This window comes from Phacochoerus africanus, chromosome 15 (genome assembly GCF_016906955.1).
Source record: "Phacochoerus africanus isolate WHEZ1 chromosome 15, ROS_Pafr_v1, whole genome shotgun sequence".
Taxonomy (NCBI): domain Eukaryota; kingdom Metazoa; phylum Chordata; class Mammalia; order Artiodactyla; family Suidae; genus Phacochoerus; species Phacochoerus africanus.
The window spans coordinates 128,997,436-129,025,170 of NC_062558.1; the positions used below are offsets into that span (position 1 = coordinate 128,997,436).

Here is a 27,735-nt window from a genome sequence, read left to right on the forward strand (position 1 = left end):
AAAGCCTGGACTCTAAGATATGCCTGTTCAACTTAACGAGATAATACTGTTTTCCAGAGTGGCAGCACCAAGAGTAACAGATACAAGTTCCCGTTGTCATAATCTCTCCAATATGTGGTATTTTCTTTTCCCTTTATTATTATTTTTTCAATTAAAATATAGTTGATTTACAATGCTGTGTTAGTTTCTGGCATACGACAAAGTGATTCGGATATAAACATTCTTTTTCATATTCTTTTCCATTATGGTTTATTACAGGATACTGAATATGGCTCCCTGTGCTATTTAGGATAGTAGGACCTTGTTGTTTCATACATAGTAGTTTGTATCACCTAATCCCAGACTCCTTATTTATCCCTTCCCCGTTTGCAGACTTTTAAATTTGGTGGCTAGGAAACTATTTCTTTATGGTCTCAATATGCGATTCCGGACTACTAATAAGGTTAGACATTTTTTCATCTTTATGGGCCATTTGTTTTTTTGTGAAATACTTGTGTTTTTTGCCCATTTCTCTCCTGAGTTGTTTTCTGCTGTTGTTGCTCTGATTTGCACTCAGGTGTTTTTTTTTTTTTTTTTTTAAACAGTTATGTATATATTGAGATTATCTGTGTCTTGTTCCAGGGTAGGCTTATTTTTTCACTCCGTGGCAGGTTCTGGTAAATAAAAGTATCTCAATGCAGCCGAATTATTTATATTTTAGGTAATGGCTTGCACATTCTCTCGTTTACAAAATCCTTCCCTTCCCCAAGGTTATAAAAATATCCTTCTATACTGTCTTCCAAGATTTATAGTTTTAACTGTAATCCAGTAAATCTTTAATACACTTGGGACTTGGCCTTTTTTTTTTTTCCCCCTTTATGAAGAATTACTGAAGCCCCATTTAATTAAATAACCCATCCTCCTCCCCACTGGTCTTCAATGACTACCTTTTAAGAAACTGGATTCCCACACATGAGTGGGTCAGCTTCTGAGCTCTTCATTCTTGTCCATTCATCTACTTAAAACCTCTGTGTCAGCTCCATGCTGTTTCATTCACTCACAGTATTTTCTACTAAAGTTTTCTACTTTGGCAATGCTAGCTCCTCTCATGCATTTTTTAGGAATACCTTGGATAGCTTTGGTCCTTTGCTCTTCCATTTATATGTTAGGATCAGCTTGACAAGTACCACTGGGTTATTTTTATTGGAATTGCTTTAACCTATTAATAAATCTGGAAAAAGAGTTGAGACCTAAATGATCATCTTACACAGTCTCTCCATTTATCTGGGTCAACAAAGGTGCTTTTAATAAATTATCATTTTCTGAGAGTTCCCATTGTGGCTCAGCAGTTAGTGAACCCAACTAGTATCCATGAGGACACAGGTTTGATCCCTGGCCTTGCTCAGTGGGTTAAGGATCCGGCACTGCCATGAGCTGTGGTGTAGGTTGCAGACTCGGCTCAGATCCCAAGTTGCTGTGGCTGTGGTACAGGCCGGCAGCTGCAGCTCTGATTTGAACCCTAGCCTGGGTACTTCTATATGCTGCAGATGTGGCCCTAAAAAAGACAAAAAATTAAAAAATAAATAATCATTTTCTCACTAAAAGGCTTATACACCTTTCATTAAGATATTTAGGTACTTTATAACTTTTTTGTTCCTACTGTAAATTCTATTTCTTACGTTTTAAAAATTTAAAATCAATAATTACTGCTTATGACTGACTACTGCATGAAAATGTAATTGACATTTACATACTGATTTTGTTCCAGCAACCTTGATGAACGCCTAAGTCTTGTAATTTGCCTTGTATTCTTTGGATTTTCATAGGCAATCTTAATAGATGAGTCACATTAATTGATTTCCTAGTATTAACCAATTTGCATTCCTGAGATAAATCCAATTTCACCATCATTTGTTGTACTTTAAATATGTTAGACTTGGTTTGGAAGAAATGTTTTTCTTATTGGAGGGTGCGAGGGGATATATATGCCTATCAGATCAAATTTATTAGCTGTGCTATTTAAATCTTCTATACCCTTAATGATTATAAAGATTCTGTCTTCTGCAAGATCTTTTTTTATCTTTTTATGACCTCACTGAGGTATATGGAAGTTCCCAGGCCAGGGATTGAATCCGAGCCACAGCTGCAACCTAACGCCACAGCTGTAGTGACTCCAGATCCTTTAACCCACTGTGCCGAGCAGTGTTCGAACCCATGCCTCCACAGAGATCCAAGATCCTGAGTTGCTACAGCTGGATTCTTAACCCACCATGCCATGGTGTGAACTCCGGCATTCTCTATTAAGGTATGAAAGTGCCTCTTATATTGGTAGATTAATCTACTTCTCCTGTAGCTGTGGCCTTTTCTTTTTATATTTTGAGGTATATTATTAGTGACTTAGGTGAGTAATCAAGAAGTTTAGAACTGTTATATCTATCTGGCAAATTTAAGTCCATTGTCATATGTGGTGTGGGGAGAGGATTTTTAGTATGAATACAGGGAAACTGAGGTTCAGGAAAAAAACCTACCCAAGAACATACAACTAGCTAAGAGACTTAAGCTTTAGCTCTGAGATCCTATGTATGATATTCTTTCTACTATATCATGTTGTTTAAAATTCAAAATGTTTTAAAATTTTAGATTTTTGAGAAACAGGCCAACAGCGAAAATAAATTAAACACACATAAAGAACTGACTCTAGTAGAAAAAAAAAATTTTTTTAATTGCTAAGAGAAGGAGGAGAATTTAAATAGCTCTCTACTTGGCTGGGGGAAAAAGCTGAAGGAAAATATCAGGTGACTTAAATGCAGAGAAAAAGCAAAGATAAAGTCGCTGAATCTTACTGTGTATGGTAATCAAAAAGGAGGTAACACTACAACACAGCTCAGGCTACAAAAAAGACAAGGATAAGAACGGGCATTTTGAGAATGACTGCAAAGAGAAAGCAAGAAAAACTAAAACTGTAAAGTAAGACTACAAAAAATCTAGGGGATGTAATCAAGAAAACACATAGGGTTATTTTTAAAAAGCACAATATAATCAATGCAAAAAAACCCAAGTCAGAAAGTTTTGATTAAAGGTCCACAATACACCAGTGTTTAAAAAAAGAAAAAAATATATACACACACATATATGCATATATACTATACATATATATAGAATATGTACCTACATATATGTTGTACACACACACGTAAATATACCATACATATATATAGAATATGTACCTACATATATACAGTACACACACACACACACACACACACACACACACACACACACAGAGTTTTGTTAATCACTGGTACAGAGGTTAAGACGCACACTCGCCCTGTGGGCTAACTGACCGTGGCAGGACATCGAGTGTGGTTAACTATTTAGGAGGCATGAATGTACTGTAGAAAAACCCTATGTTCAGTATTATAATAAAGTTCCAGTACACCAGGTATCAACATAACAAGGCCAAGGACATCTGTACAAGATTTATTTCATTAACCACAATGTTTTAGAGTGATGGTATACACCCTAATACAGAAGGAGTGATTCAAAATCCATTTAAAGGTCAGAGCCAAAGTCAAGTGGCTTTGAAGCCCCAGTCAACAACAGTTTTATCCACCATTTGTTTTTCTTGGATTAATCAAAGAGTTGCCATACAGAACACCCTGTTCTAAGCTCCACCATGCTTCCCACAAACAAGCACCACCACGGACTAGACTTCATTGCTTCATCCTTGCTCTGGCTACACTGGTGGGTGGCAAAAGCCTCTTGTCTGCATTTGACCTCCCATTTACTGATAAGCGTTCCTGTCTCCAGCCCGAGTTCCCCACAACATCGTATCTGAATAGTTTCTCCTGAATTGCATGGCTGTAATACTGACAAACTGGACTAATGAGGGCAATTAAATTGCTTTCTGTTTAACAAAACATACCCTTCTAAGAGAATATCCACAGTCTTATTGCATTTAGTACAGTCACGACATTGAAATGACATGTGAGAATCAATACAAAATATTTATTTTTTTCAAACCGCAGAATTCACTCCAGAGCCATGCTATAAATTTCCCAGAATTGTAAGCCATTAACATTTCTCTAAACAATGCAATCCAACCAGAAAAAAAGATAATTTCCAGTCAGCAGGGGTACAATATATATTAGGGTCCTTTAAGGATGTACCTCTGATTAGCATTTTTAAAAGATCTCCCACAGCCACTCCACCAACATAAGCAGAAACGGTACATGTACTTGTGCCACTTGGCTCTGAAAAGAGGCTTAAAATAGGGTTTCGGCCGGTGGAGATGAGAAAGTATCAATGACTTACTTAGTAAACAGCGGGGACAGAAGAGGAGGCATTTCCCTTAAAAAGAACAAGGGTCCTTTCAAATAACCTGGTGGCCAGAAACTGGGGCAAATTTCAACAAAGTAATGAAAGTAATAGGAAAGCCATTTCTCCATGAACTCCTGTGACCTCTACTCTAACTTCTGATAAACATGAACTTCATCTTATGCAATCTTATTGAAAACAGTCAACACAAACAAAAAAGGCCTTATAAACCTCTTCTAGGGGTCAGTCAAGGGATTCATATTCTGATCTTACATATTAAAGCCCCCTTAAGAGCCCTAAACCTGGATTAAAGTAAACATAATACTCTGAAGCTCAATGAGACACCATTTAAAAAACATCCAAACAATAACTGGATAACTAACGTAGGTGTTCTGTTTTGCTTTTTAATTGTAAAGGTTTTTAATATCTTAAATTAGTGTATATTCATAAAAGAATGTTCAATTATCTAATAATAGCTGCTTATTAGACAACTGAATATTAGCTCGAGGGCAATGTCTCTTGCATAAATAATCATGGAAATAATGAACTGCAATACAACAGGAAAAAAACAGAAGAAAACAGAGCCAGTCTCAAAGAGAAGATGACAAAATCTGGAAGGGTTACCCTGGGAGATTAAACACCCTTGTTTAATTAAGGGTTACCCTGGGAGATTAAACCTTCTACGATACTCCTACTAACTTTTTAACTCCTGAAACCAATCGTGTTTGCGAGATCACCAATATCTTCGCTAGTACATGTGCACAGACCATCACTGAAGTTCTCTTTTTGTGCTAAAACCCTTTCAAATCCCTCGTTCCATCAGTACAGAATATTGCGAGGTGATGTATGTGCAAACTCTTCCTGAGGAATTCTTTACGTGTGCAAATTTGCAACCTGACAGAAAGCATGGCGTACAGCGAGGGGAGTGACAGCTTTATAGGGCTGTAGCGCCGGAGATGCACCTGCAGTGTTAACGACCACGGCATCCACTCTCCACAATCACACTCACAAATCGGCTTGCATCCCATCCCCAAGGGAAGGGAGGGGAAATGCCTCAAACTTTGTAAAAGGGTCAGAAAAAAAAAAACAGCTTTTCCACAAAATTTAATAATGCACAACTCATGCATCCAGGTTTGTGTTTCTGCTAACTCTAGCTAAAAACTAGCAGGTTAAGAGGCACAACACCAGGTCCACAGAAAACAAAGCAGGTTAAGGTGCAGCTGTGACAAGAGAGGACATGAGATGACACTTAACCGAAGCTTAAGGCCAACCTTAAAAATAAGTACCACCTCTCAAAACCACCACCATCTACTGATGTTAACACGTCATCATCCCACGATGAGCGAACTGGCTTTCTCTGGAGGGTCTCGTTTGAGGCTGCACATCCACACACTGGTCGGTTCGGCCAAACCAACTGCATGTGTGGACTCACGGGACAATCAACCTGCTTTACAACTTTCTGTCTCCAACATTTTGGGGGCCCCACAAAGAGCCAGAGTTTAACTGAGGTGGAGAAACTTTACACTGTACTGGCAAGAAGAACACAGGTAAACACAAAAAGAAAATACTTTCAGGTGAACCGTGCTTAGTCAATACAAAATGGAAGCAAATCTTATTTCCTCTCATGTTGCAAACTAGGAATTTTGTTAAGCATCCCAATTAAATAAGCAAGGTCAGTATCGACTTGAAGAGTAGGTTCTTCATACTGCAATGTACCTCAAGGGGCCAAGATGAGTAGTGACCCGGTCACACGCACTGGGAGAAAGTGTGTCTTCTTTCTACAGTGCTTTGCACCACAGAGTCCTCACCCAGGGTGAGCTGCAGCCACTGTGCAAAAACTGACAGAGAAACTAAATCCCACAAACTTTACTCTGTCCACTTTTTGTTATCACGTACATAATAATAAAAAGACAATATAAAATATTTCTCCATTAACTTAATAATGCAAAAAGTATCCAAAGATTTTAATGCCAATTCACATCATAATACAACGCTTTTACAGGGAAAGTTCTGTTGCTGGCCAAAGAAGCATACCTCTTCCCAGAAAAAGCATTTGGCTACATTATTAGGATACTGAAGAATTCATCCAGATTTAAAGAAACATTCCAATTTTATTCCTTTCAGAAATATTATTAAAACTGCTCAAGAAAGAGTTCAGTTGCAGGTGTTATTTATAAGCCTGCAGAAAGCATTCCACTGAGTAAAGTAAAATCTGAACTTCATGATAAAATGGAATTCTTCCTTGATATTAGAATGTTACTGGTGTAGCAAATCAAACTGTACAGGGCACAGTGAGAGCCTGTATAAATTCTCACAGTAATTCAGTGTTTATCAACACAATCCAAGACACTCATCACAAAGTTAAACGAGCCCAATTCAAAGTCCTCTTCAAAATCCACCAACCCTGGTTGATAAGTACTTAAAAAAATAAACCTGACAACCATTACTTGTATTTCTGCGAATGATAATCTTACAAACAGAGGACATCTATTGGATGACACAGCTGCTCCTTAACCACACTTCTAACTCTCCTATGCAGCCTGCTTCCCCAGGAAGGACAGTGAACCGGGAGAGGCAGCTCTATGAAAACCTAGCAAATTGGAAGTGTGATAACATCCCTGATATGTCTGTCTTCGTTTTTCTGCCCCTTGTTCTTCGAAGAGGTAAATATTGGTGCGGACACAGCCAAAGAGAGTCAAGCATATGCTTAATTGGGATTTAAGCAAAACTGAGAAGAAAAAAATGTTTTTCCCTTACCACATCTATTTTTATTTGCCTTTCAAAATCAACTTAGAGTAAGTTTTAGAGTCTTTTATAAGAAGCTGAATAGCACTGTGGGTATATGAAAACAGAAAATATAGCTTTGCCATAGCCAGAAGAGATCCTTAAAAACAGCAGTGCTACTTCTTATTATACTCAAATATAATGTTTTAAAAAATGCAGACTGCAGACTTTTTTTAAGTACTTACCCATTTAAAAGGAAAAGGATCAGGAATCCCACACCATTGATTATATTCAGATTTAATAACCGTATCTGCTTCCTAGAGCATCACAGGAACCAGCTTTTACCATTTGGGTAATTCACAACAATATTAAAAGAAAAAAAAAAGGAGCTTTAGTGCTAAAGTACCACCCAGCCATAAACTAGCATGATGCCAACACTACAGCAGCTGTTGAGATCATGTTAGGTGACAGAGGGAATGGAAATGTCCTCTACGAGTTGGTCCCCAACATTAACAAGAATATGCCACAGTGAGGCAGGAGGAAATCTGACCCACGTGCAATACGGTTCTATTTTCCCACGTATTCAGTATCTGGCCATGAAGTCACACCTGACACCTTAGTGGGTTGGTCTGGGAAACTGTAAGCTTTTTCGGGAAGCATTTGTGAGTTTGACAACATGGTCACAGAGCTGCAAAGTGCACAAAGCTCAAGGCACAGAGTAGAAAAGAGTTGTGAACTGACAGGGGTGGGGGGGACAAGTGATATCAAAAGCAGGGTTGGCATTTTCCTCTAACAAGACCTTCTGATGCTGAACAAAAACCAACTCTTCTAAAGGGGTTTGTTTTGGTTATGGGTGAAAAATACTATGCTGAAATGATCTGCTTGATTTTAAAGCAAAAGATATCCTGATGTATGAAACCAATATGCCAAAGTGCCAAGTCCACAAATGAACAAAACAAGTGCTGTAAAAACAATCAAACAAACAAAGATTCTTCTGCTCTTATATTTTTGGAGGAAGCTGCTGATTTTGGCTGCCGGATCTCACTTAGCAATGGTCACTCTTCATGCCGCTTGTTCCTCACGGAATCTGTATATAAACTCATTAGAAGATTGTCCCATTTCAAAATCATCCCCAAGTCTAGCAGCAACAATTTTTTTGTTTTGTTTTTGTTTGTTAGTTTTTTTGTTTTTTTTTTAATTACAAACCAATGTAAGAAGTCCAACATCCTCTTCCAAGAACAGCTTTGTGACGGAGCTCCTGAGTGTCTGCAGGACCTCGCTGTGCTCTGAGTACAGTCTCTGCAGCTCCAGTGTGTCCTCGTTTCCAAAAGCAGAGCACATTCAATACATTCACTATCTGTACCCTCTGGAACTTGCACATGCTGATGAGCTGTCTGAGAAAAAACATCAGAAGAGGAAAAAGTATCAAGAGCATTTGATAACCGTAGGAATCTGTTTGGTGAACACATATTTCTCACCCCTCTCCCAAGCCAAAAGGAGATCAAGGAAAAAAAAAAAAATCACAAAACCATGTGGTTTTGAAAGACATGAAAGGGGACCGGAGCATCAGGAATCGAGTCTGGATCCTTATCGCCTTCTAGTGGAGACTGAAGAACGGGCAGCCTCTTGTCAACTGCCTGAGAACTACCACCACCAACTGGACTTCCAAGCTGCCACAGCTTGCAGAGCAGTTGGACCTTGACCACACCCAGTCCCCTAGGAGACCACCGTCAAGAACCCTGTGGACACCATGAAAGCCAGTGGCTGCTTTACATCCCAGACCCACCAAAGACGGTAAGGAGCATCGTTACTTACTATAAGCCAGCTCATCCCCAGCTCTCTTCCGGGACTGGTCACCTCTGGGGACAGGAAAAGAGGGAGTCAACAGAGCTGACTGACATCTTCACACACCAAAGCAGGAGCAATGAACTGGTATAACTGATAATGGAAGTAGAGGGACTATTTCAAGTCTAACAACCTATTTTAAAACAAACACTAAACTTAAACTAGAGTTGAGTCACTTATAACCTGAATATTCTTACCTAAAAGGTGCTATCTTTTACATATATAAAGCTATTAAGTGAAGGCAGGATTATCTATGAAGATGGTTTACTTAGGGGTCTAGAAACTGGTTCAGATTAAAATGTCTTTGATGATAAATTTGGGCTCCACTATCACCATCTCTGGTGACCTGCATATAACAGAGCAAATTTCTAATAAGAAACAGAATAATTCAAACTCTTCCCCTAAAAGCTTATGGGGCCAAAACTGTTTTTTAAAGCTTTTGAAAAATCTCAGAACCTTGGAGTTCCCGTCTTGGCACAGTGGAAACAAATCCGATTAGGAGCCATGAGGTTGCAGGTTTGATCCCTGGCCTCGCTCAGTGGGTTAAGGATCCAGCAGTGCCATGGGCTGTGGTGTAGGTCGCAGGCAGACTCGGCTCAGATTCTGCGTTGCTGTGGCTGTGGTGTACGCCAGCTACTACAGCTCCAATTTGACCCCTAGCCTGGGAACCTCCATATGCCGTGGGTGTAGCCCTGAAAGGTTAAAAAAAGAAAAAGAAAAAAAAAGAAAAATCTCAGAATCTTAATGTACGTGAAAGAACGTGAACTTTTACAGATGGTAACTGGTTCTTCTTCAAACACCCACAGACATTCTAGTTACACTTTAGAGATAAGAAAATAGAGGTCTGATTAAGTCCAATGCTACCTGTAATTACATCCTATTTTTGTTTCTCCACTTTTTCAGACAATAATCCATACAAATGACTAAAATGACTAGCTTTTTCTTCCTGGGTCTCTTAGCAGCATTTACACAGTTGAGCTCTCCCTTCCTGAAACACTTCTAGCTCTGCCCAACCTTCTGTCCTGGGTCACTGGTTCCATGTATATCATGTTCTCCCTAGTCTAGGACAGTGGTCATACCAGTCCTATGACTTGAAATACTTTCCATATGCCAGTGGCTCCCAGATTTCTATCTCCAGCTCCGATTTTTCCTCCCTACACACTTCAGTTCGTAAGCCACTTGGAAGACGTCAAAATACTGCAAATTTACCACGGCCAGAACGCCCTCCACCCTCACAACTTCCTCAATCCTCCTCAATAAGTCGTACCGCCATCCACCCAATCACTCAATGAGCCACAATCCTAGCTCATCCTTGAGTTCTCTCTTTCCTTCACTTTGGGGTGTTGTGTCCCCAAACATTATCCAGAATCATCCACTTCTCAACTCCACGGCTACAATCCCAATCCAAGCCATTATCACCTCTCCCCGGCACAACTGTTAAGAGTCTTCTTATTAGTGCAGTCAAGAACCAGAGCAATCTTATGTAAAAGCATAAATAAGATTATTTCACGCCTCTGATTAAAGCCCTTTCAGTGGCTTTCCATTACAGTTAAAAAAAAAAAAATCAATTCAAATTCATTTTCCCAGCCCTGTGAGATATGGCCTCTGCCTAGCCCTCCACGCTCATTTTCTGCCTCTGCTCACTATTCTTAAGCCACTCTGGGCTTTCTGTCCCTTGGACAAGTCAGCACTTCTGCACTTACTATTTTCTCTGCCTGCAACCCTCTTCCCCGGAGTCAACCACAGGGCTGTCTGGGTACCAGAGAGCAGGAATTCGCCCCCCAGAGGCATTGCAGCACCCAGCTAGCTAGAACAGCCCCTCACATGCCCTGGTCACACACCCTCGATCTCACACTCTGTTTCATTTCCTTCCTAGCATTTATTATTATTTTGAAAGAATCTGTTTATACGCTTGTTATTATCTCCCAACAGCAGAGCATAAGCTCCAGAGAAAGATGAACTCTGCCTCTCTTTGTTCACCCAGTACCTATAGCAATGTCTAGCACATAGTAGAAAATACTAAATATTTGCTGAATTAACAAATTAGTGAATAATTTATAAATAGCTTCTACAGATGGATTAAAAATACAAGCTCGAGTAATTGTTTCACGCTTTTGCTTTATCTTCTAGATTAACCAAAGTTTCCCACTCTCCTTCTCTGGTTATGCTCAAGACCAGGACAGAAGCCTCTTGCTGGGCTGGGTAAGAAGGCCTAATGGCTGGCAGGAAGAGAACACACCAAATGGCCTCTGAAGGGTTTTCTCTAGGCTGAGCATTTAGAGAAAAACATACAGAACATTTAGTGAGAGCTGGCTTTAGACAGCCTAAAGAGCTCTACACAGACCGCCCTAAGGCCACTTTGTAAACACTCCACTGTTAGCACAGTGTCTAGCCAAAGCCAGTGAGGATCTTAGACTAGTATCATCACAGGAGCATTCCCCAAATGTTAATGAAACGAGTATGTTCATGCTGATTAAAAAGGAAGCAAGAGGATGGATCTTATATCTAGAAGATATTATATCAGCCTCTATAGACAGCCTTCATTGCCATTCCCCAATTTAAAAAAAAAAAAAAATGAACATGCAAAAATAACAAGGTTCTATTTTGGTCCAGAAATCCAGGTAACAATCACTCAGCAAAAACAGTTCACTTGCTCTTTAAAAGCTATTTAGTGCCTGCTTCGAGACTGGTTTCAATGAGGACGGTCCACCTCAAGGCCTGCGTGTTAGGAGTTCCCAAATGAGCCCGTCCTCCATAATGTTATCTTTGACAATAACGGACACCAGCCTGCCCCCCCATAATCAATTCAATTATGCAGGCAACACATAAAAAGAAAACGTTGTTCTCAGCTGTATGTTACTTCCAGCTTTGAAGTAAGTCCACACTGTATTTCCATGCACCTAAAGATGTTTCACATAAACTCCAGCTGAAATGAGAATCCGTCCACTAGCTGCAAAAGAGGATCTATTTCACTATATTCACATAGCATTTCAAAACACTCCAAAGACTTTCTCTGTGCCATCCCAGTACATTCTGTGTGTGCTACTTATTCAGGACTCCCTCCATCATGTAAATGGAACACAGCTCTAAATGAAAAAACAGCTTGCAAAGCTGAACCGGAATTACGTGACTGGCTAGACACAAACCATGAACTGACTGCTCATCTCAGGAGAGCCAGTAACAGAATTTTTGTTAGATAGTTTATACCATATTTTTGCATCAGTGGACATCATTTCCATTTCTTCCAAAAAAAATAATAAGCAAAGGCAGCATCCGGTTTGGCAAGGCAGAACAGAGAAGGTCCACACACAAGAGCTGGAAGCACAGGCAGACCTTCCCTCAGCTGCTAAGTGTATGGTGTCTGCACACCTTTCTGATCCTCCTGCTGATCCAGCCCAACAGTGAGGTGGAGAGTCCAGAATGTCAATTAAAGCAGTGCCTACTCTGCGCAAAGCACCTGCCAGAATAAGTCATGAGGCAGACTTTAATCCTCACAGTAAATTGGCCCAATTCAGTTAGTAAAATAAAACGTTTTCACTTTATCACCTTTTGGAATACCAGCATTTAAATTCCATATGAGGAATTTCCGTTGTGGTGCAGTGGAAACAAATCTGAATAGGAACCATGAGGTTGTGGGTTCAATCGCTCAGTGGATTAAGGATCCGGCGTTGCTGTGAGCTATTGTGCAAGTCACAGACACGGCTTGGATCTGGCATTGCTCTGGCCATAGCTCCAATCCCACCCCTAGCCTGTGAATCTCCATATGACGTGGGTGAGGCCCTAAAAAGCAAAAAAAAAAAAAAAAAAATCCATCCCATTTTGAAATAAAATAATTTTAAAAAATTAAATAAATTCCATATGAAAGAATTCTACTAAGAGAAACAAAAATTCCCTTAACACGAAAAATCCACTGCATTTCCTTGAATATGACCGACTTGGCCTTAGCAGAATAGCGCCTAGTTAGTCCTTCATGTTCAAAGGCAATGTTACATGAGACAATTTACGGAGTCAGTGCCTCATCTCAGCTCAAGGAAGTTTTCCATAAGAGCCACCACACCAAAGAGTCTGCATCCTGTTCTCTTATTCCAGTTCCAAAATCAGGATTAGGAAAAGATCTCCAGTCATGCTTAAAGAGTTCTACACACTGTGCTGGAAGGTGAATTCAGGCTGTTGAGAGAGAAATCTATAAGAGCTCTCCCTACACTGATTCACAGAAATAAAGAAGGCTGTTTACTTGTTAAAGGCGTCAATAAGCTCATCTCTAAAATTAAAATACTCAAATAAAACACGAATAAAAGCATAAACGACTCCAAAATTATGGTGAGCCTAGGAAAAACACATAAAAGGCATTACTCACTTCATTCTGCATCTACTTAAAAACATTTAAGGAAAAACTTTTAACTATAATGCAAAATGCATAAGCCATAAAAAAAAAAAACCGATAAAGTTAGCTACGTGAAATAAAAAACTTTTGCATGACCTAAAATAAAACAGAAAGGCCACCATAAGGAAAGTCAAGACAAAACTGTCTCATCTTGGGCAAACAATCTCTTCATTACAGAAAGAGCTCCTAGAAATGAAAAAAAGACTAAGAATCAAATAGAAAAATGAGCCAAAAAACCACCAAAAACAGGCAATTTACAGGGGAAGAAATACAAACATACAAAAACATGTTCAGCCTCACTGACAGTAAGAGAAACACAAATTAGGAGTTCCCACTGCGACACAGGTTAAGAATCCAACTGCAGCAGCTCAGGTTGCTGTGCAGATGAGGGTTCAATACCCAGCCTGGCGAGGTGGGTTAAAAGATTCAGTGTTGCTGCAACTTGGATTCAATCCCTGGCCTGGAAATTTCCATATGCCACAGGTGTGGCCATAAAAAAAAAAAAAAAAAAAAGAGAGAGAGAGAGCGAGAGAGAGAAAGGGAGAGGAACACAAATGAAACCAACTCTGAGTAATTCTTTTTCACCTGCCAGACTGACAAAAGTGGAACAAATATACTCCATAGGCAAGGCTACAAAGAAAGGCATTTTTTTTTGTCTTTTTGTTGTTGTTGTTATTGTTGTTGTTGCTATTTCTTGGGCCGCTTCCCGCGGCATATGGAGGTTCCCAGGCTAGGGGTTGAATCGGAGCTGTAGCCACCGGCCTACACCAGAGCCACAGCAACGCGGGATCCTACACCACAGCTCACGGCAACGCCGGATCGTCAACCCACTGAGCAAGGGCAGGGACCGAACCCGCAACCTCATGGTTCCTAGTCGGATTCGTTAACCACTGCGCCACGACGGGAACTCCCCCTTTTTTTTTGTCTTTTTGTTGTTGTTGTTATTGTTGTTGTTGTTGAAGAAAGGCACTTTTAAGCTTTGCCAGTCGATATACAAAATGGCACAATTCCCTACGGAGAATAATTTGGCAATATTAATCAAAATTATCACTACATTTACTCTTAACCTAGCAATCTAACTTAAGGGAATTAACTCTCCAAACATACTGACAACAGGTACAAAATTATGCATGCAGCATTCTCTGTAACAGCAGAAGACTGGAAATAATTCAATTCAGGGTGCCATCTACAGAGGACTGGTTCAAGAAGTTACAGTATATCTACACAACAGAATGTGCAGGAAAGGAATAAAAATAAGAACATACACTGTCTTTGCTTATATCTGTATAAGCACTGGAGGGAATCATAAGAAACTAATAAATACTAGAGAAATGCAAATCAAAACTACAATGAGGTACATCACCTCACACAGGTCAGAATGGAGAAAAAGGAACCCTCCTATACTGTTGGTGGGAATGCAAAGTGGTGCAACCACTATAGAAAATGTTATGGAGGAGCCTCAGAAAACTAAAAATAGTACTACCATATGATCTAGCAATCCCACTCCTGGGTATACATGTCGACAAAACTGTAATTCAAAAAGATAAATGCACCCCTATGTTCATAGCAACATTATTCACAATAGCCAAGACATGAGAACAACCTAAATGTCCATCAACAGATGAATGGATAAATGGATAAAGAAGATGTGGTACATATATACAATGGAATATTACTCAGCCATAAAAAAGAATGAAATAATGCCATTTGCAGCAACATGGATGGACCCTGAGATTATCATACTAAGTGAAGTTAGAAAGAGAAAGACAAATACCATATGATATCAGTTATACGTAGACTCTAAAATACAACACAAATGATGTGTCTACAAAACAGAAAGTCTCACAGATAAAGAAAACAGACTTGTGGTTGCTAAGGGGAAAAAGGGGTGAGGGAGGGAAGGACTGGGGTTTGGGATTAGCAGATGCAAACTATTACATAAACAACAGGGTCCTACTGCACAGCACATGGAACTACAACTCAGTACCCTGTGATAAACCATAATGGAAAAGAATATGACAAAGATGTGTGTGTGTGTGTGTGTGTGTGTGTAAAAAGTGAGTAACTTTGCTGCACAGCAGAAATTAACACAACATTGTAAATCAACTCAACTTCAATTTTTAAAAAATTGTTTAAAAGAAACTACTAAAAATGCTTACCTAATGGCTGAGAGCAGATGGAGACAGGTAAGAATAAGACTTTTCAGTGTGTATTTTTGTATCATTTTTTAAAAACCATATAAACATACATCAGCTTTTCAAAAAGGAGTAAGTAAAACTACTATGGCATTAAATGGCCTCATTCTGTGTATGAAAATAACACCAGTTAGAACTATTACGACTGATGTCAAGAAACACTTGATCACTGGGTGTCAGGGAGAAAAAACTGGCTGGATTCTATCTAGAATCTCCCACTGGCCTTTTCTTCCTCTAGCCTGCCACAGGAAAGGAAGGGTTACCAGGCCTGTCTACACAGCTTCCCCATGATGGCTCACGGAGCTTTTCCAGTGTGAGCTGCCACTGAGGGGGTAATGACCAGTGCATTATTCAGTGCCCCTGTACCACATGAATACAGATGTCACCAGGACAAAAACGGGATAAACGCCAATCTGTGGGTCAATAAAGAACAAATTATCTGCCTTCTGTCCTAACCTGTGCTGAAACTAGAGACTTAGAAAAAGTGACCTTGTATCAAGACTGGTACTATGAGACAGAGCTTGACCTTGGAACCTAGAGAAGAGTCTCCATCCCCTGCCCTAGCCAGGAGCCAACTCACAACTGTGCCTCTATGAGGAACTCAGGGGTTTTCCTCTCCACTACTTTCTTCCTTTAATGTGAGGGATTCAAGTAAAAGAAGATACATGAAGTGCTAAGAAGAGGGTAAGGATTATGAAAATATAAAGTACTACTGTATCTTCATGATCTGGTGACATAAAGGCTGTTTTCTCATACACAGTTGAAAATATGCACTTTGAGAGATTTTCCAGGAGAAAATCATGATATTGAATTCAAATTTTAGAAAAATTAGCAGTGTTTCTATCAAAACCAAAAGAGGCAAATTTTGTGAACATATGTAAGTGATATTCTACTTTTTAAAGAAGAAACAACTAGAATTTAGGAGAAAAGTGAAAATATGAACAACAGAATCTAAACCCTCTTTACCAGTTAGTCAAAAAACGAGTCATTTGCTACTTTAGTCATAAAAGTACATTAAAACTGGTCATGGCATTTCTACAAGGTTTACAAATGTGCAGAACAATCTGGAAGACCTCCTAGAGATGACCAGCCCAACTGCCCACCCACAGAAAAGCCCTGTCTTCAAAGTCCACCGAAGCAAAGGGCAACTTCCATAAAATCAAGGCCCAGCTCCAACATTTCCACACACCGCTCTCCCAGAAGCACAGCCTTGACTCTTGGACAGCATCTGCCATTCTAGGATCCCCAGCATCCCTCCCCAGCCAAGCCAAACTGACCTGAGGGAATGGACATATTTTGTCACCAAAGGAAAAGAAAACTTGCCTTGTAAAACCATTCTGTATAAGTTCTCTTTGAAGTTTCTGATCTTGAGCAGCATATTCAGAAAGTTCAGATTCCACCGCCCGGGGGAGAATGTTTGGAATAAATTTAGAAAATAGAGTCGGAGCCATCTGAACCCACTCTGTGAGGGAAGGAAAAGATTCATTAAGTAAACCATATAGGCAAATTAAGTTAAATAGAAAAGTTTTTTCTCAAAAAATAAGAATAGGAGTTCCCATTGTGGCTCAGCGGTTAGCGAACCCAACTGGTATCAATGAGGGCAGGTTCAATCCCTGGCCTCGCTCAGTGGGTTGGGGATCTGGCGTTGCTATGCACTGTGGTGTAGATTTCAGATGCAGCTTGGATCCCACATTGCTGTGGCTGTGGTGTAGGCTGGCAGCTGCAGCTCCGACTGGACCTCCAGCCTGGGAACCTCCACATGCTGCAGGTGCAGCCCTAAAAAGATCAAAAACAAACAAAAAGAATAAGAATAACTACTAAACCAAACTTAAAATGGGGAAAAAAATTAGTGCACTCTCTCCCAATAAAAGAGGTTAAATTTCCTTTCTACATAGAATTTACAGAAAGTGAATATTTTTACATTTTGCTGATTTCACAAAATTTAATGAAAATTGTTAGAGCTAAATATGGAAGAAAACATGAGCGAAATAAAGATTTCTGAGTGGGAGGGAACATGGAGGGAAAAAGTTTGGTGGAAAGTACTTAGCTCTCTAAAGCATTAATTAAGACAAGTACATGTGGTAATCAGCAGACATATAAAAAAAGAAATACCACAAAAATGAGGAGAGGGTGAGAGAGAGAACTGGTAAGTACTTTTAAAATATAAACCTACTTTGACCCATCCTGAATTATAGCAAATTAAACATACATAACAACAAAAGAAAAGAGAATTAAATGGTTATCAAAATAATAAAATGATAAAAGATCAAGCAAATAATCTATAGAAAAATAAATGTTCACCCATCAAAATAAGACAGAGAAGTCTAAGGAAAAAATTTGCAACAGACATGACAAAGATGAATTAGTATCTTTATTATAAAGCATTTTAACAAATCAGTAAGACTTGATAAATGGGTTAAAGACAGGAATGAATAATTTACAAGAAAAAAATAAACAGAATAGCTTTGTTAATATTCAGAAAAACTCAAGCTAAAGCAAACATACACTCTTCCCCCCACTCAATGAACACTAAATACAAATAATAATGACCACCCGTATGCCCTTTGGGATTCTTTTGATTCAGCCCTTTCAAATTTCCCCTTTTTGAAAACATCTTGTGTAGATACACTTCAAAAACCATAAAATGTTTCAATGCTCTATTTAATCCAGCAAGCTCACTTTAAAAATTGTAATCTAAATAAATAATTCTAAATCTGAAGAAAAATGCATTTAATGCTATGCAATGTTGGGTCATTGCTAAGTTAAAAAAAAAAATGTTCAACAATAACAGAGACAGGGTAAAAAAAGGGGGGGGGGGACGTAAAGACCACTAAGACCAATCCACTCACCCCTTATACAAACTCATGTCAACATGTTCTCAACAGTGTCTCTCCTAGCTCAGCTCAAATATGGCCTTAGAAAGAGTCTCAATTCAGTGTCCTGGGGAACCACTCAAGCATCAATCAGAGCTGGCAAGGAGTCAAAGTAGTTTGATATTTTATGGAACTTTAGGGAACCATTACAATAAAAATGAAGAAACAAAGAAAAATGTGTACATTAACTGAAGGATGGTAGGATGAGATGGCAGGAAGTACACCTAGACTAAGCTTCTAAAGACTGAAGAGAAACACATATAAAATGGTAACTGCTATCAGAATCTCCAAGGATTAGGGCCCAGGAATCTACGATTTAAAACTTTTAGGGATGATTAAGATGCACCCATTATATAAAAATCAGCACTCAAGAACTATTGCAAAATGGACTTCCTATTGTAGCTCAGCAGATTGAGGACCCAACATTGTCTTTGTGAGGATGTGGGTTCAATTCCTGGCCTTGTTCAGTGGGTTACGTATCTGGTGTTGCTGCAAGCTGTGGTATAGGTCACAGATGTGGCTCAGATCTGGTGTTGTGGTGCAGGCCAGTAGGTGCAGCTCCAATTTGACTCCTAGTCCAGGAACTTCCAAATGCTGCATGTGCGGCTATAAAAAGAAAAAAGAAAGAAAACAAAGTACTACAATGAAAGAAAGATTAACATTTAAAATTCAACTTTTAAAATATTTGAACTTTAATCTTTCAGGTGAATAAAAGTGCTTTAACAAACCAGGAACACAATGGGTACTGGCAAGACAAGTAAATGTCAAAATACGTTTAATAGTATCTCAGGAAATACTGGGGCAACAGAAGGTTAGTCTATGATAAAATTCACCTTTTCAAAAGGACAATTCCCAAATACAGAATTCTCCTCACAAGTAGTATGAAACCTATTACAAGTGCTCAAACCTGGATAAAATAGCATTTAGATAAACATGTACCTATAAGTTTTTCGACCCTTAGTGACTAGTTTTACTCTACAATTGTGTTATTTATGATAAAAGCCAGAGCTGATAAGACTACCCACTTGGGAGGCAGAATTTAGAAATTTGTCATACTGCACTTGGGTATCTTCCAAAATAAAACAATCATTCATAACCCAGCACTGAAAAAAAATTCATGAGCCACTTTCAACACATTCTGTAATATGCTATTCAAAATTCTAAGAAATTACAGACTAATGGGAATCACTGATGTGGAACAAAAAAGAGAAAAATGATTGAAAAGAAATGAAGAGAGTCTCAGAGAACTCTGGGACAAGGTTAAACACGCAAACATCAGTATTATAGAGGTGCCAAAGGAGGAGAGAGAAAGGGACAGAAAAAATATTTAGAGATAAAAGCTGAAAACTTCCCTAACATGGAAAAGGAACAACTCACTCAAATCTAGGAAGCACAACGAGTACCATATAAAATAAACCCAAGGAGGAATACCCTAAGACACATATTAATCAAACTGACCAAAATTAAAGACAAAGAGAAAATCTTGAAAGCAGCTAGGGAAAAGAAACAAATAACATACAAGGGAACCCCAATAAGGTTATGGCAGATCTTTCAGCAGAAACTCTGCAGGCCAGAAGGGAGTGGCACGATATACTTAACATGATGAAAGGAAAAAACCTCCAACCAAGATTACTCTACCCATCAAGGCTCTCATTCAGATTTGAAGGAGAAATCAAAAGCTTTACAGACAATTCAAAAGCTAAGAGAATTCAGCAACACTAAGCCAGCTTCGCAACAAAAACTAAAGGAACTTCTCTAGGCAGAAAAGAAAAGGCCACAACCAGAAACAAAAATACCACAAATGACAAGGCTTACCAGTAAAGGCATGTATACGGTAAAGGGAAGAAATCATCCACACACAAATATGCTATCAAAATCAGAAATCATGAGAAGAGGAGGGTACAAATGCAGGACACTGGAGATGCACTTGCAATTAAGAGACCAACAACGTAAAACAATCTTGTATAGACTCCTATATCAAAACTTCAGGGTAACTGAAAACCAAAACTCTACAATTGGTACACACACAAATAAGAAAAATCAACTCCAATACAACACTAAAGATAGTCATCAAACCAGAAGAGGAGAGAACAAGAGAAAAAGGGAAGAAAAAAGAGCAACAAAAACAAATCCAAAGCAATTAATAAAATGGCAGTAAGAACATACATATCAATAATTACCTTAAATGTTAATGGACTAAACACCCCAACCAGAAGACAAAGACTGGCTGAATGGATACAAAAACAAGATCCACATATATGCTATCTTCCAGAGACCCACTTCACTTCTAGGGACACATACAAATTCAAAGTGAGAGGATGGAAGAAAATATTCCATGCGAACAGGAATCAAAAGAAAGCTGGAACAGCAATACTCATATCAGATAAAATATACCTTAAATTAAAGAATATTATAAGACACAAGGAAGGACATTACATAATGATCAAAGGATCAATCCAAGAAGAAGATATAACAATTGTGAATATATATGCACCCAACATAGGATCACCTCAATATTTAAGGCAACTGCTAACAACCTTAAAAGGAGAAATTGACAGTAACACAATAATAGTGGGGGACTTTTAACACCCTGCTTACAGCAATGGACAGATCATCCAGATAGAAAATCAACAAGCAAACACAGGTCCTAAATGAAGCATTAGACCAGATGGACTTAATATTTTATAGGATATTCCATTCAAAAGCAGCAGAATACACATTCTTCTCAAGTGCACAGGGGACATTCTCTAGGACTGATCACATTCTGGGCCATAAATCAAGCCTCGGTAACTTTAAGAAAATTGAAATCACATCAAGCATCTTTTCTGACCACAACGCTACAAGACTGGAAATCAACAAGAAAAAAACTGAAAAAAACACAAACACGTGGAGTCTAAACAACATGCTACTAAACAACCAATAGATCACTGAAGAAATCAAAGAGGAAATTTAATACCTAAAAGCAAATGACAACAAAAATACAATACTCCAAAACCTATGGGATGCAGCAAAAGCAGTCCAAAGAGGGAAGTTTATAGCAATACAAGCCCACCTCAGGAAACAAGAAAAAGCCCAAATAAACAAGCTAACTTTACATCTAAAGCAGCTCGAGAGAGAAGAACAGACAAGACCTAAAGTTAGTAGAAGGAAAGAAATCATAAAGATCAGAGCAGAAATCAATGACATAGAAACAAAGAAAACCATAGAAAAGATCAATGAAACGAAAAGCTGGTTCTTTGAAAAGATCAACAAAATTGATAAACCCCTAGCCAGACTTATCAAGAAAAAACGAGAGGACTCAACTCAATAAAATTAGAAATGAAAAAGGAGAAGTAACAACGGACATCACAGAAATACAAAGGATCATAAGAGACTACTCTATGCAACTATATGCCAATAAAATGGAAACCCTACAAGAAATGGACAAATTCTTAGAAAAGTACAATCTTCCAAGACTAAACCAAGATGAAATAGAAAAGATGAATGGACCCATCACAAGAACTGAAGTTGAAACTGTGATTAAAAAGCTTCCAACAAGCAAAAGTCCAGGACCAGATGGCTTCACAGGCAAATTCTATCAAACATTTACAGAAGAGCTAACATCTCTCCTTCTGAAACTATTTCAAAAAATTGCAGAGGAAGGGATACTCCCAAATTCATTCTATGAGGCCACCATCACCCTGGTACCAAAACCAGACAAAGATTCCACACAAAAAAAAGAAAACTATAGGCCAATTTCACTGATGAACATCGATGCAAAAATCCTCAACCAAATACTAGCAAACTGCATCCAACAATACATTAAAAGGATTGTACATCAGGATCAAGTGGGATTTATCCCAGGGATGCAAGGGTTCTTCAATATCCGCAAATCAATCAGTGTGATACACCACATTAACAAACTGAAGAATAAAAACCGTATGAGCCTCTCAATAGACGCGGAAAAAACCTTTGACAAAATCCAACACCCATTTCTGATAAAAACCCTTCAGAAAGTGGGCATAACCGGAACCTACCTCAACATGATAAAGGCCATATATGGCAAACACAGAACTAACATCATTCTCAATGGTGAAAAGCTGAAAGAATTCCTGCTGAGATCAGGAACAAGACAAGGATGTCTGCTCATGCCACTACTATTCAACATAGTTTTGGAAGTCCCAGCCACAGCAATCAGAGAAGAAAAAGTAATAAAAGGAATCCAAATTGGAAGAGAATAAGTAAAACTATCGCTATTTGCAGATGACATGATACTATACCTAGAAAATCCTAAAGACTCTACCTGAAAACTAAGAGCTCATCAATGAATTTGGCAAAGTCGCAAACACAAAATTAATATACAGAAATCAACGGCATTTCTATATACTAACAACGAAAAGATCAGAAAGAGAAATTAGGGAAACGATCCCATTTACAATTGTATCAAAAAAAATTAGAATACTTAGGAATAAACCTACTTACAGAGACAAAAGACCTGTTCTCTGAAAACTATAAGACACTGATGAAAGAAATCAAAGATGACACAAAAAGATGGGAACTTAAAGAAGAACAGATACTGACTCACAGATTTTGAAAACTTACAGTTTCCAAATGAGACAGGCTGGGGGGGGTGAAGGGATGCACTGGGGGTTTGGGATGGAAATGCTACAAAATTTGGTTGTGATGACAGTTGTACAACTATTAATGTAATAAAATTCATCAAGTAATTTAAAAAATTCTAAGAAACTAGGAAAAGAAAAACATCGGTTCACTGGACATATGCAACATTTCTGTTATTTTATATAATTACTTTATAGGAATAATTTGTTCAAAAATTATGAAGACTAGAGCAAGAACCTAACCAAATTTAAGTAAATGAGTTCTCCAGAAGTCATTGTTTAAAGTAGCCTAAGAAAGTACTTCTGACCCCTAATGTCACATTTAACTTTGTTTCCACTTCAGCAAGCTAAATTCTGACATATCTTCTAAATTAACTAAAAGTCAAGAGATCAATTAATTAAAATAAAATAACCACTGGATCCAGCTGGACAGTAGTAAAAACAGTTAATATTAGCTCACTTATTACATTATCAAGTATTATGTTAAGCTCGTTAGAGGACATTTTACTTCATTCAATCCTCAAATGCAGCAGCTTAGGTCGCTGCAGAGGTGCAGGTTCAATCCCTGGCCTGGTACAGTGAGTGAGTTAAAGGATCTGGTGTTGCCACAGCTGCAGCATAGGTTGCAGCTGAGGCTCAGACGCAATCCCTGGCCCAGAAACTTCCATATGCCATGGGTGTGGCCATTTAAAAAAAAAAAAAAAAAAAGCATCCCCTCAATCTTCTGGATTGAAGAACAATTTTATTCTACCCTGAACTTCTATACTCTCTCTCTCCTATGGCTATTTTTTAACTGGGTATATAACTGTATGACGAGTTTGAGGTCCTGGCTTTCCAATAGGAAGAAAAACACAAAAACAACTTGAGATTCCTTTAAATGCACAAGGTTTTTATTCTAAAACAGTTACATTAAGATAATTTACAAACCATGCTTTTGAATACAGTGATCTTTGATTTCTGGTTCTGCTATTCTTTCTCCTCAAAATACCCTTATGCCACTTACCAACACCTTAGATCCCTTTTGCAAATTATTTAACAGCCCTAATAAGATGGAACTGTGAATGTGCACATCTGCAGAATGAAGGAGAGATTCATGAAAAAAAGAGACATGAGATTCAACTTTATCTAAAGTGCCTCCTACAAATTATTTCTTGTATTTTGGTTTTCACAAGTACAGTAAGATTTCCAAGTGAGTCCTGAGTTTACATTTCATAATGTAAATTAGCTATAACAATTCCAAATACCTCTAGACCTCAGAAAACACAAAGAAACAGGATCCATTCAGATAGAGCTGGAACTGCCATAAACAAACAAGTCCAACCCCTATAAGAAGTGGTGAATGTTTACCTGGTCTGAGAGTGTATAGGCCTTTCACAATATTTGCCATAGTTGAAGGTGTGACCTGAAATGGTGTTGACTGGGCTTCTAAAAGTAAAGCTGAAAAAAAGAAAAAAACAGGTCCAAAAAATGATGTAACATTTATTGACTGTCAATGTTTCTCTTTCTATCACCATTTCTCACAAAGACTGAAGGCTAAACAAGGGCAAGAAAAGAACAGCCTAAGAGGACAACAAACCAAGTGTTTATAGACTATAAAGATTCCTTTTTTTTTTTTCAATCCAGTGCAGGAGAGGTTCAATTTAACAAGTAAATATGTTCGGGGCTGCTGAAACACTACCAGAAATGATTCAATTCACGGAGGTTCTGAAAATAAAGCAAAGCTTTCTAAAAGCAACAGTATTCATGGCACTTAGTGACAGAGCTACAAGTGCTTCCCATTAAGTTCACAATTCAAAAGAGCTGCGTTTGGGGAATGAAATGTTCTCTAACCCCCTCAACCATTTCCCCCAAATCACCAAATATGAGGCTCTTGGAATTTTTTCTGAAAGACATGTTATTAGTAATTCTAGTAACTGTGAGATGGAAGTCAGAAACTCATGTTCCTAAATGTTACAACTGCATGTACTACTTTCTTACTAAAGGTAAGGGCAAGAGATTCCACCACTGTCTCATGCCTTCTGAGCTCAGGATTCTGGTAACCACGTGATCCTGACTAAACGTGGCAACAGAGTCAGTCTTCTTTTAGGTTATTAAAACCTTATTAAAATATTTTTAAATGGATAGGAATACTTCCTCTAGATAGCATCATTAACAGATACAAATGAATTCCATCATTTAGTGGAGTATCCACTATACTACTAACTCAAAACAGCCCATTTGTAATTTATCTCTTAAAGACCTATAATTTACTAAGCAAATATCCCAAAAGCCTGGCATAATTTTGGTCTAAGCCAGGCTTGTAAAATTATATAAGCTGTTTTCTTCTGTCCACGCTTTAAAAAAAAAAAAGGAAACGCCCCTCTAACAGCAGCAAGTTCAGTGATATTTCTGCCAAAACGATATTTTGCTGCAACTTTTGTGAAATTGATCGATAAACAGAATGGGGTCTTTCATATTAGAAATACTGTGGATGAAAAATTGCCAAATCCCTTCTTAGTATATTCTAGACACTCCAATACTTTACCTCCCGTCTTTAAAGGTTTTGAAACATTGCCAAGTTTGAATTTGGGTTTGATTCCTTTGCTGAAGATTATGGCATCAAAACATTTATAAGCAAATGTTTGAGTACAACACTAGGCTGAATGTCAACAACTATGGTGTAATTTGGTTTGGATGTGCTAAAGGGAGCAATTATGATTTGCCTAACCACAAACCCATAAATGTACATTTCACTTTTTTTTTGTCTTTTGTCTTTGTTGTTGTTGTTGTTGTTGTTGCTATTTCTTGGGCCGCTCCCGTGGCATATGGAGGTTCCCAGGCTAGGGGTCAAATCGGAGCTGTAGCCACCGACCTACGCCAGAGCCACAGCAACGCGGGATCCGAGCCGCGTCTGCAACCTACACCACAGCTCACGGCAACGCCGGATCGTCAACCCACTGAGCAAGGGCAGGGACCGAACCCGCAACCTCATGGTTCCTAGTCGGATTCGTTAACCACTGCACCACGACGGGAACTCCATTTCACTTTTTTCTACCTGAAGACATTCATGTACGTATTTTGCTTAACCTCAGATGTATTTAAAAAGAATAAACAATTGTATCAAAATTCTTCCAATAAATTTTGTTTAAAAATTAAAAAGAAATAAATTTTAAAAGGTTTTTAAAAATAAAAATGGAAACACCATCTCACTTGGCGTTTCTGTAGTTTCAAACATACAATATGAGTTACATATGAATTTACAATATGGAGGCCAAAGTTTATCCCTCTGATTTTATCATCAATAGATAGTTATAATTTTGAATGGCACAGAGATTTTAAGGATGACAAATGTTAGGCAATCCAAAAAAATCTTGTTTTATTTAATACACAATGTTTAAAAATTGAAATTCTCAATTTTAGGTTCTTAGAGTCTTATCTACTCAAGGTTCTCTCTAAATTCAACATGTACCTCAAACTGGGGCTCTATCTCTATTAACCCATCTTCCTACCTTTTGAGCAACTGTTTTGGACTTTACTAAATAAGTCTTGTTTCCACTAACCCTTCAAGTTCATTATGTGGGCAAATATATACATTTACAAACAACCTCCACACAACTATAACCACCTATGTCAAATTTGATAGCTATAAAGAAATGATAAATTCACTGATTAAGTTACACATAAAATGTATATAAGTTAATTTGGGATGAATTAGAAATAATTACATTCAGTAACAAAAGCTTACTAAAGTTGAAAAGTTTTATTTAACATTTCACTAAAATCCTCTTCACTTAAAACTCTTTGTAGAAAACAGTCTTTGAAAGATTTCCTAGTTGAACTCCCCTTCTAAGGAAAAAGAAATGAGAATTTAAGGGAACAGTAGTAGCTTGAGAGAGGAAGAAAATACTTATTAAGGATTTAATAGGTGCTAGGTACTTTACATATGTTTAATTCTCCTAAGCTTTATTTAATTTAGGACTTACTTTCTCACAAGCTTAACTGTGATATATATACCTTTTTAAAAAAAAAAATACAAATAAGGAAACAGAGGATTCTGTGCTACAATTTCAGATATTAACACTGTGCTCTTTCTAGAATCACCAGTAACAAAGTGAGGGCTGAACTCCTTAATATTTCCCTCAATGTCAGAGGGGGAAAAAAAAGCAGCAAGTATCATGCCAGATATGAAAGCACTGTCCAACGACCTAGCTGCTCCCAGCTCACTGGGTGACCTTCAAGTCACATTTTCAGTTCTTCAGTATCTCTCGCTATAAACTGGACTTCAACACTTGCTCTATGATTCAGATGTCAACATCAGGGTTTAGATGCCAATGCTCTCTGATCCACCCCCCCCAAAAAAAAAATCATTGCTAGCATTATCTCATCCTTCTAAGTTGAATTACTTACGCATTAGGCTGTAAATGTGCTTTTCCGCAACATGTTCCGTAAACAGCTTTATAAGGTCATCTTTTAAGTCTCTGTTCAGCTTGGTTTCGATGTAAAACTTATTCTGATAAAGACAATAAATTATTTTTCTGTGCATCAATTAGGGGAAAATGATTTGTCTAAGGAACTTAAGCACTAAAAAATAAATTATTTTAAGAAACTATTCATAAAGGCATGAATGAAAACATAAAAACTCAACATCAGAAAACAAAAGTCCCATCACTATTAGTTACAGTCTTCCTATAACAGGGTTAAAATCACATGAAGATAAAATGCTATTAACCATACACTCCAAATAACATGGGGAGATACCCAACATTAACTAGACCTGGATGTAATGGACCACACTTGTATGACAGGCACTTAATATCCCCTTTTAAACAACTATATCATCA

At 38.1% G+C, this 27,735-nt stretch overlaps 1 protein-coding gene across 2 annotated transcripts in view; it reads right to left on the reverse strand.

The window, feature by feature from the left end:
* Positions 1-3,417: 3,417 nt before the first annotated feature.
* The window catches only part of CACUL1 (CDK2 associated cullin domain 1), a 65,137-nt gene continuing 40,819 nt past the window's right edge, over positions 3,418-27,735 (reverse strand). The window contains exons 5-9 of one of the 2 annotated variants that reach the window (XM_047759876.1): positions 27,302-27,404; positions 24,263-24,352; positions 16,768-16,906; positions 8,836-8,879; positions 3,418-8,414 (exon numbers count right to left, since the gene is read on the reverse strand). In XM_047759876.1, coding sequence (XP_047615832.1) covers positions 8,374-8,414; positions 8,836-8,879; positions 16,768-16,906; positions 24,263-24,352; positions 27,302-27,404 — 417 coding nt within the window. In that variant the 3' untranslated portion in view covers positions 3,418-8,373. Of the gene's footprint in view, positions 8,415-8,835; positions 8,880-16,767; positions 16,907-23,787; positions 23,987-24,262; positions 24,353-27,301; positions 27,405-27,735 lie in introns of those variants that run through there. The other variant, XM_047759878.1, reaches the window with a different exon arrangement.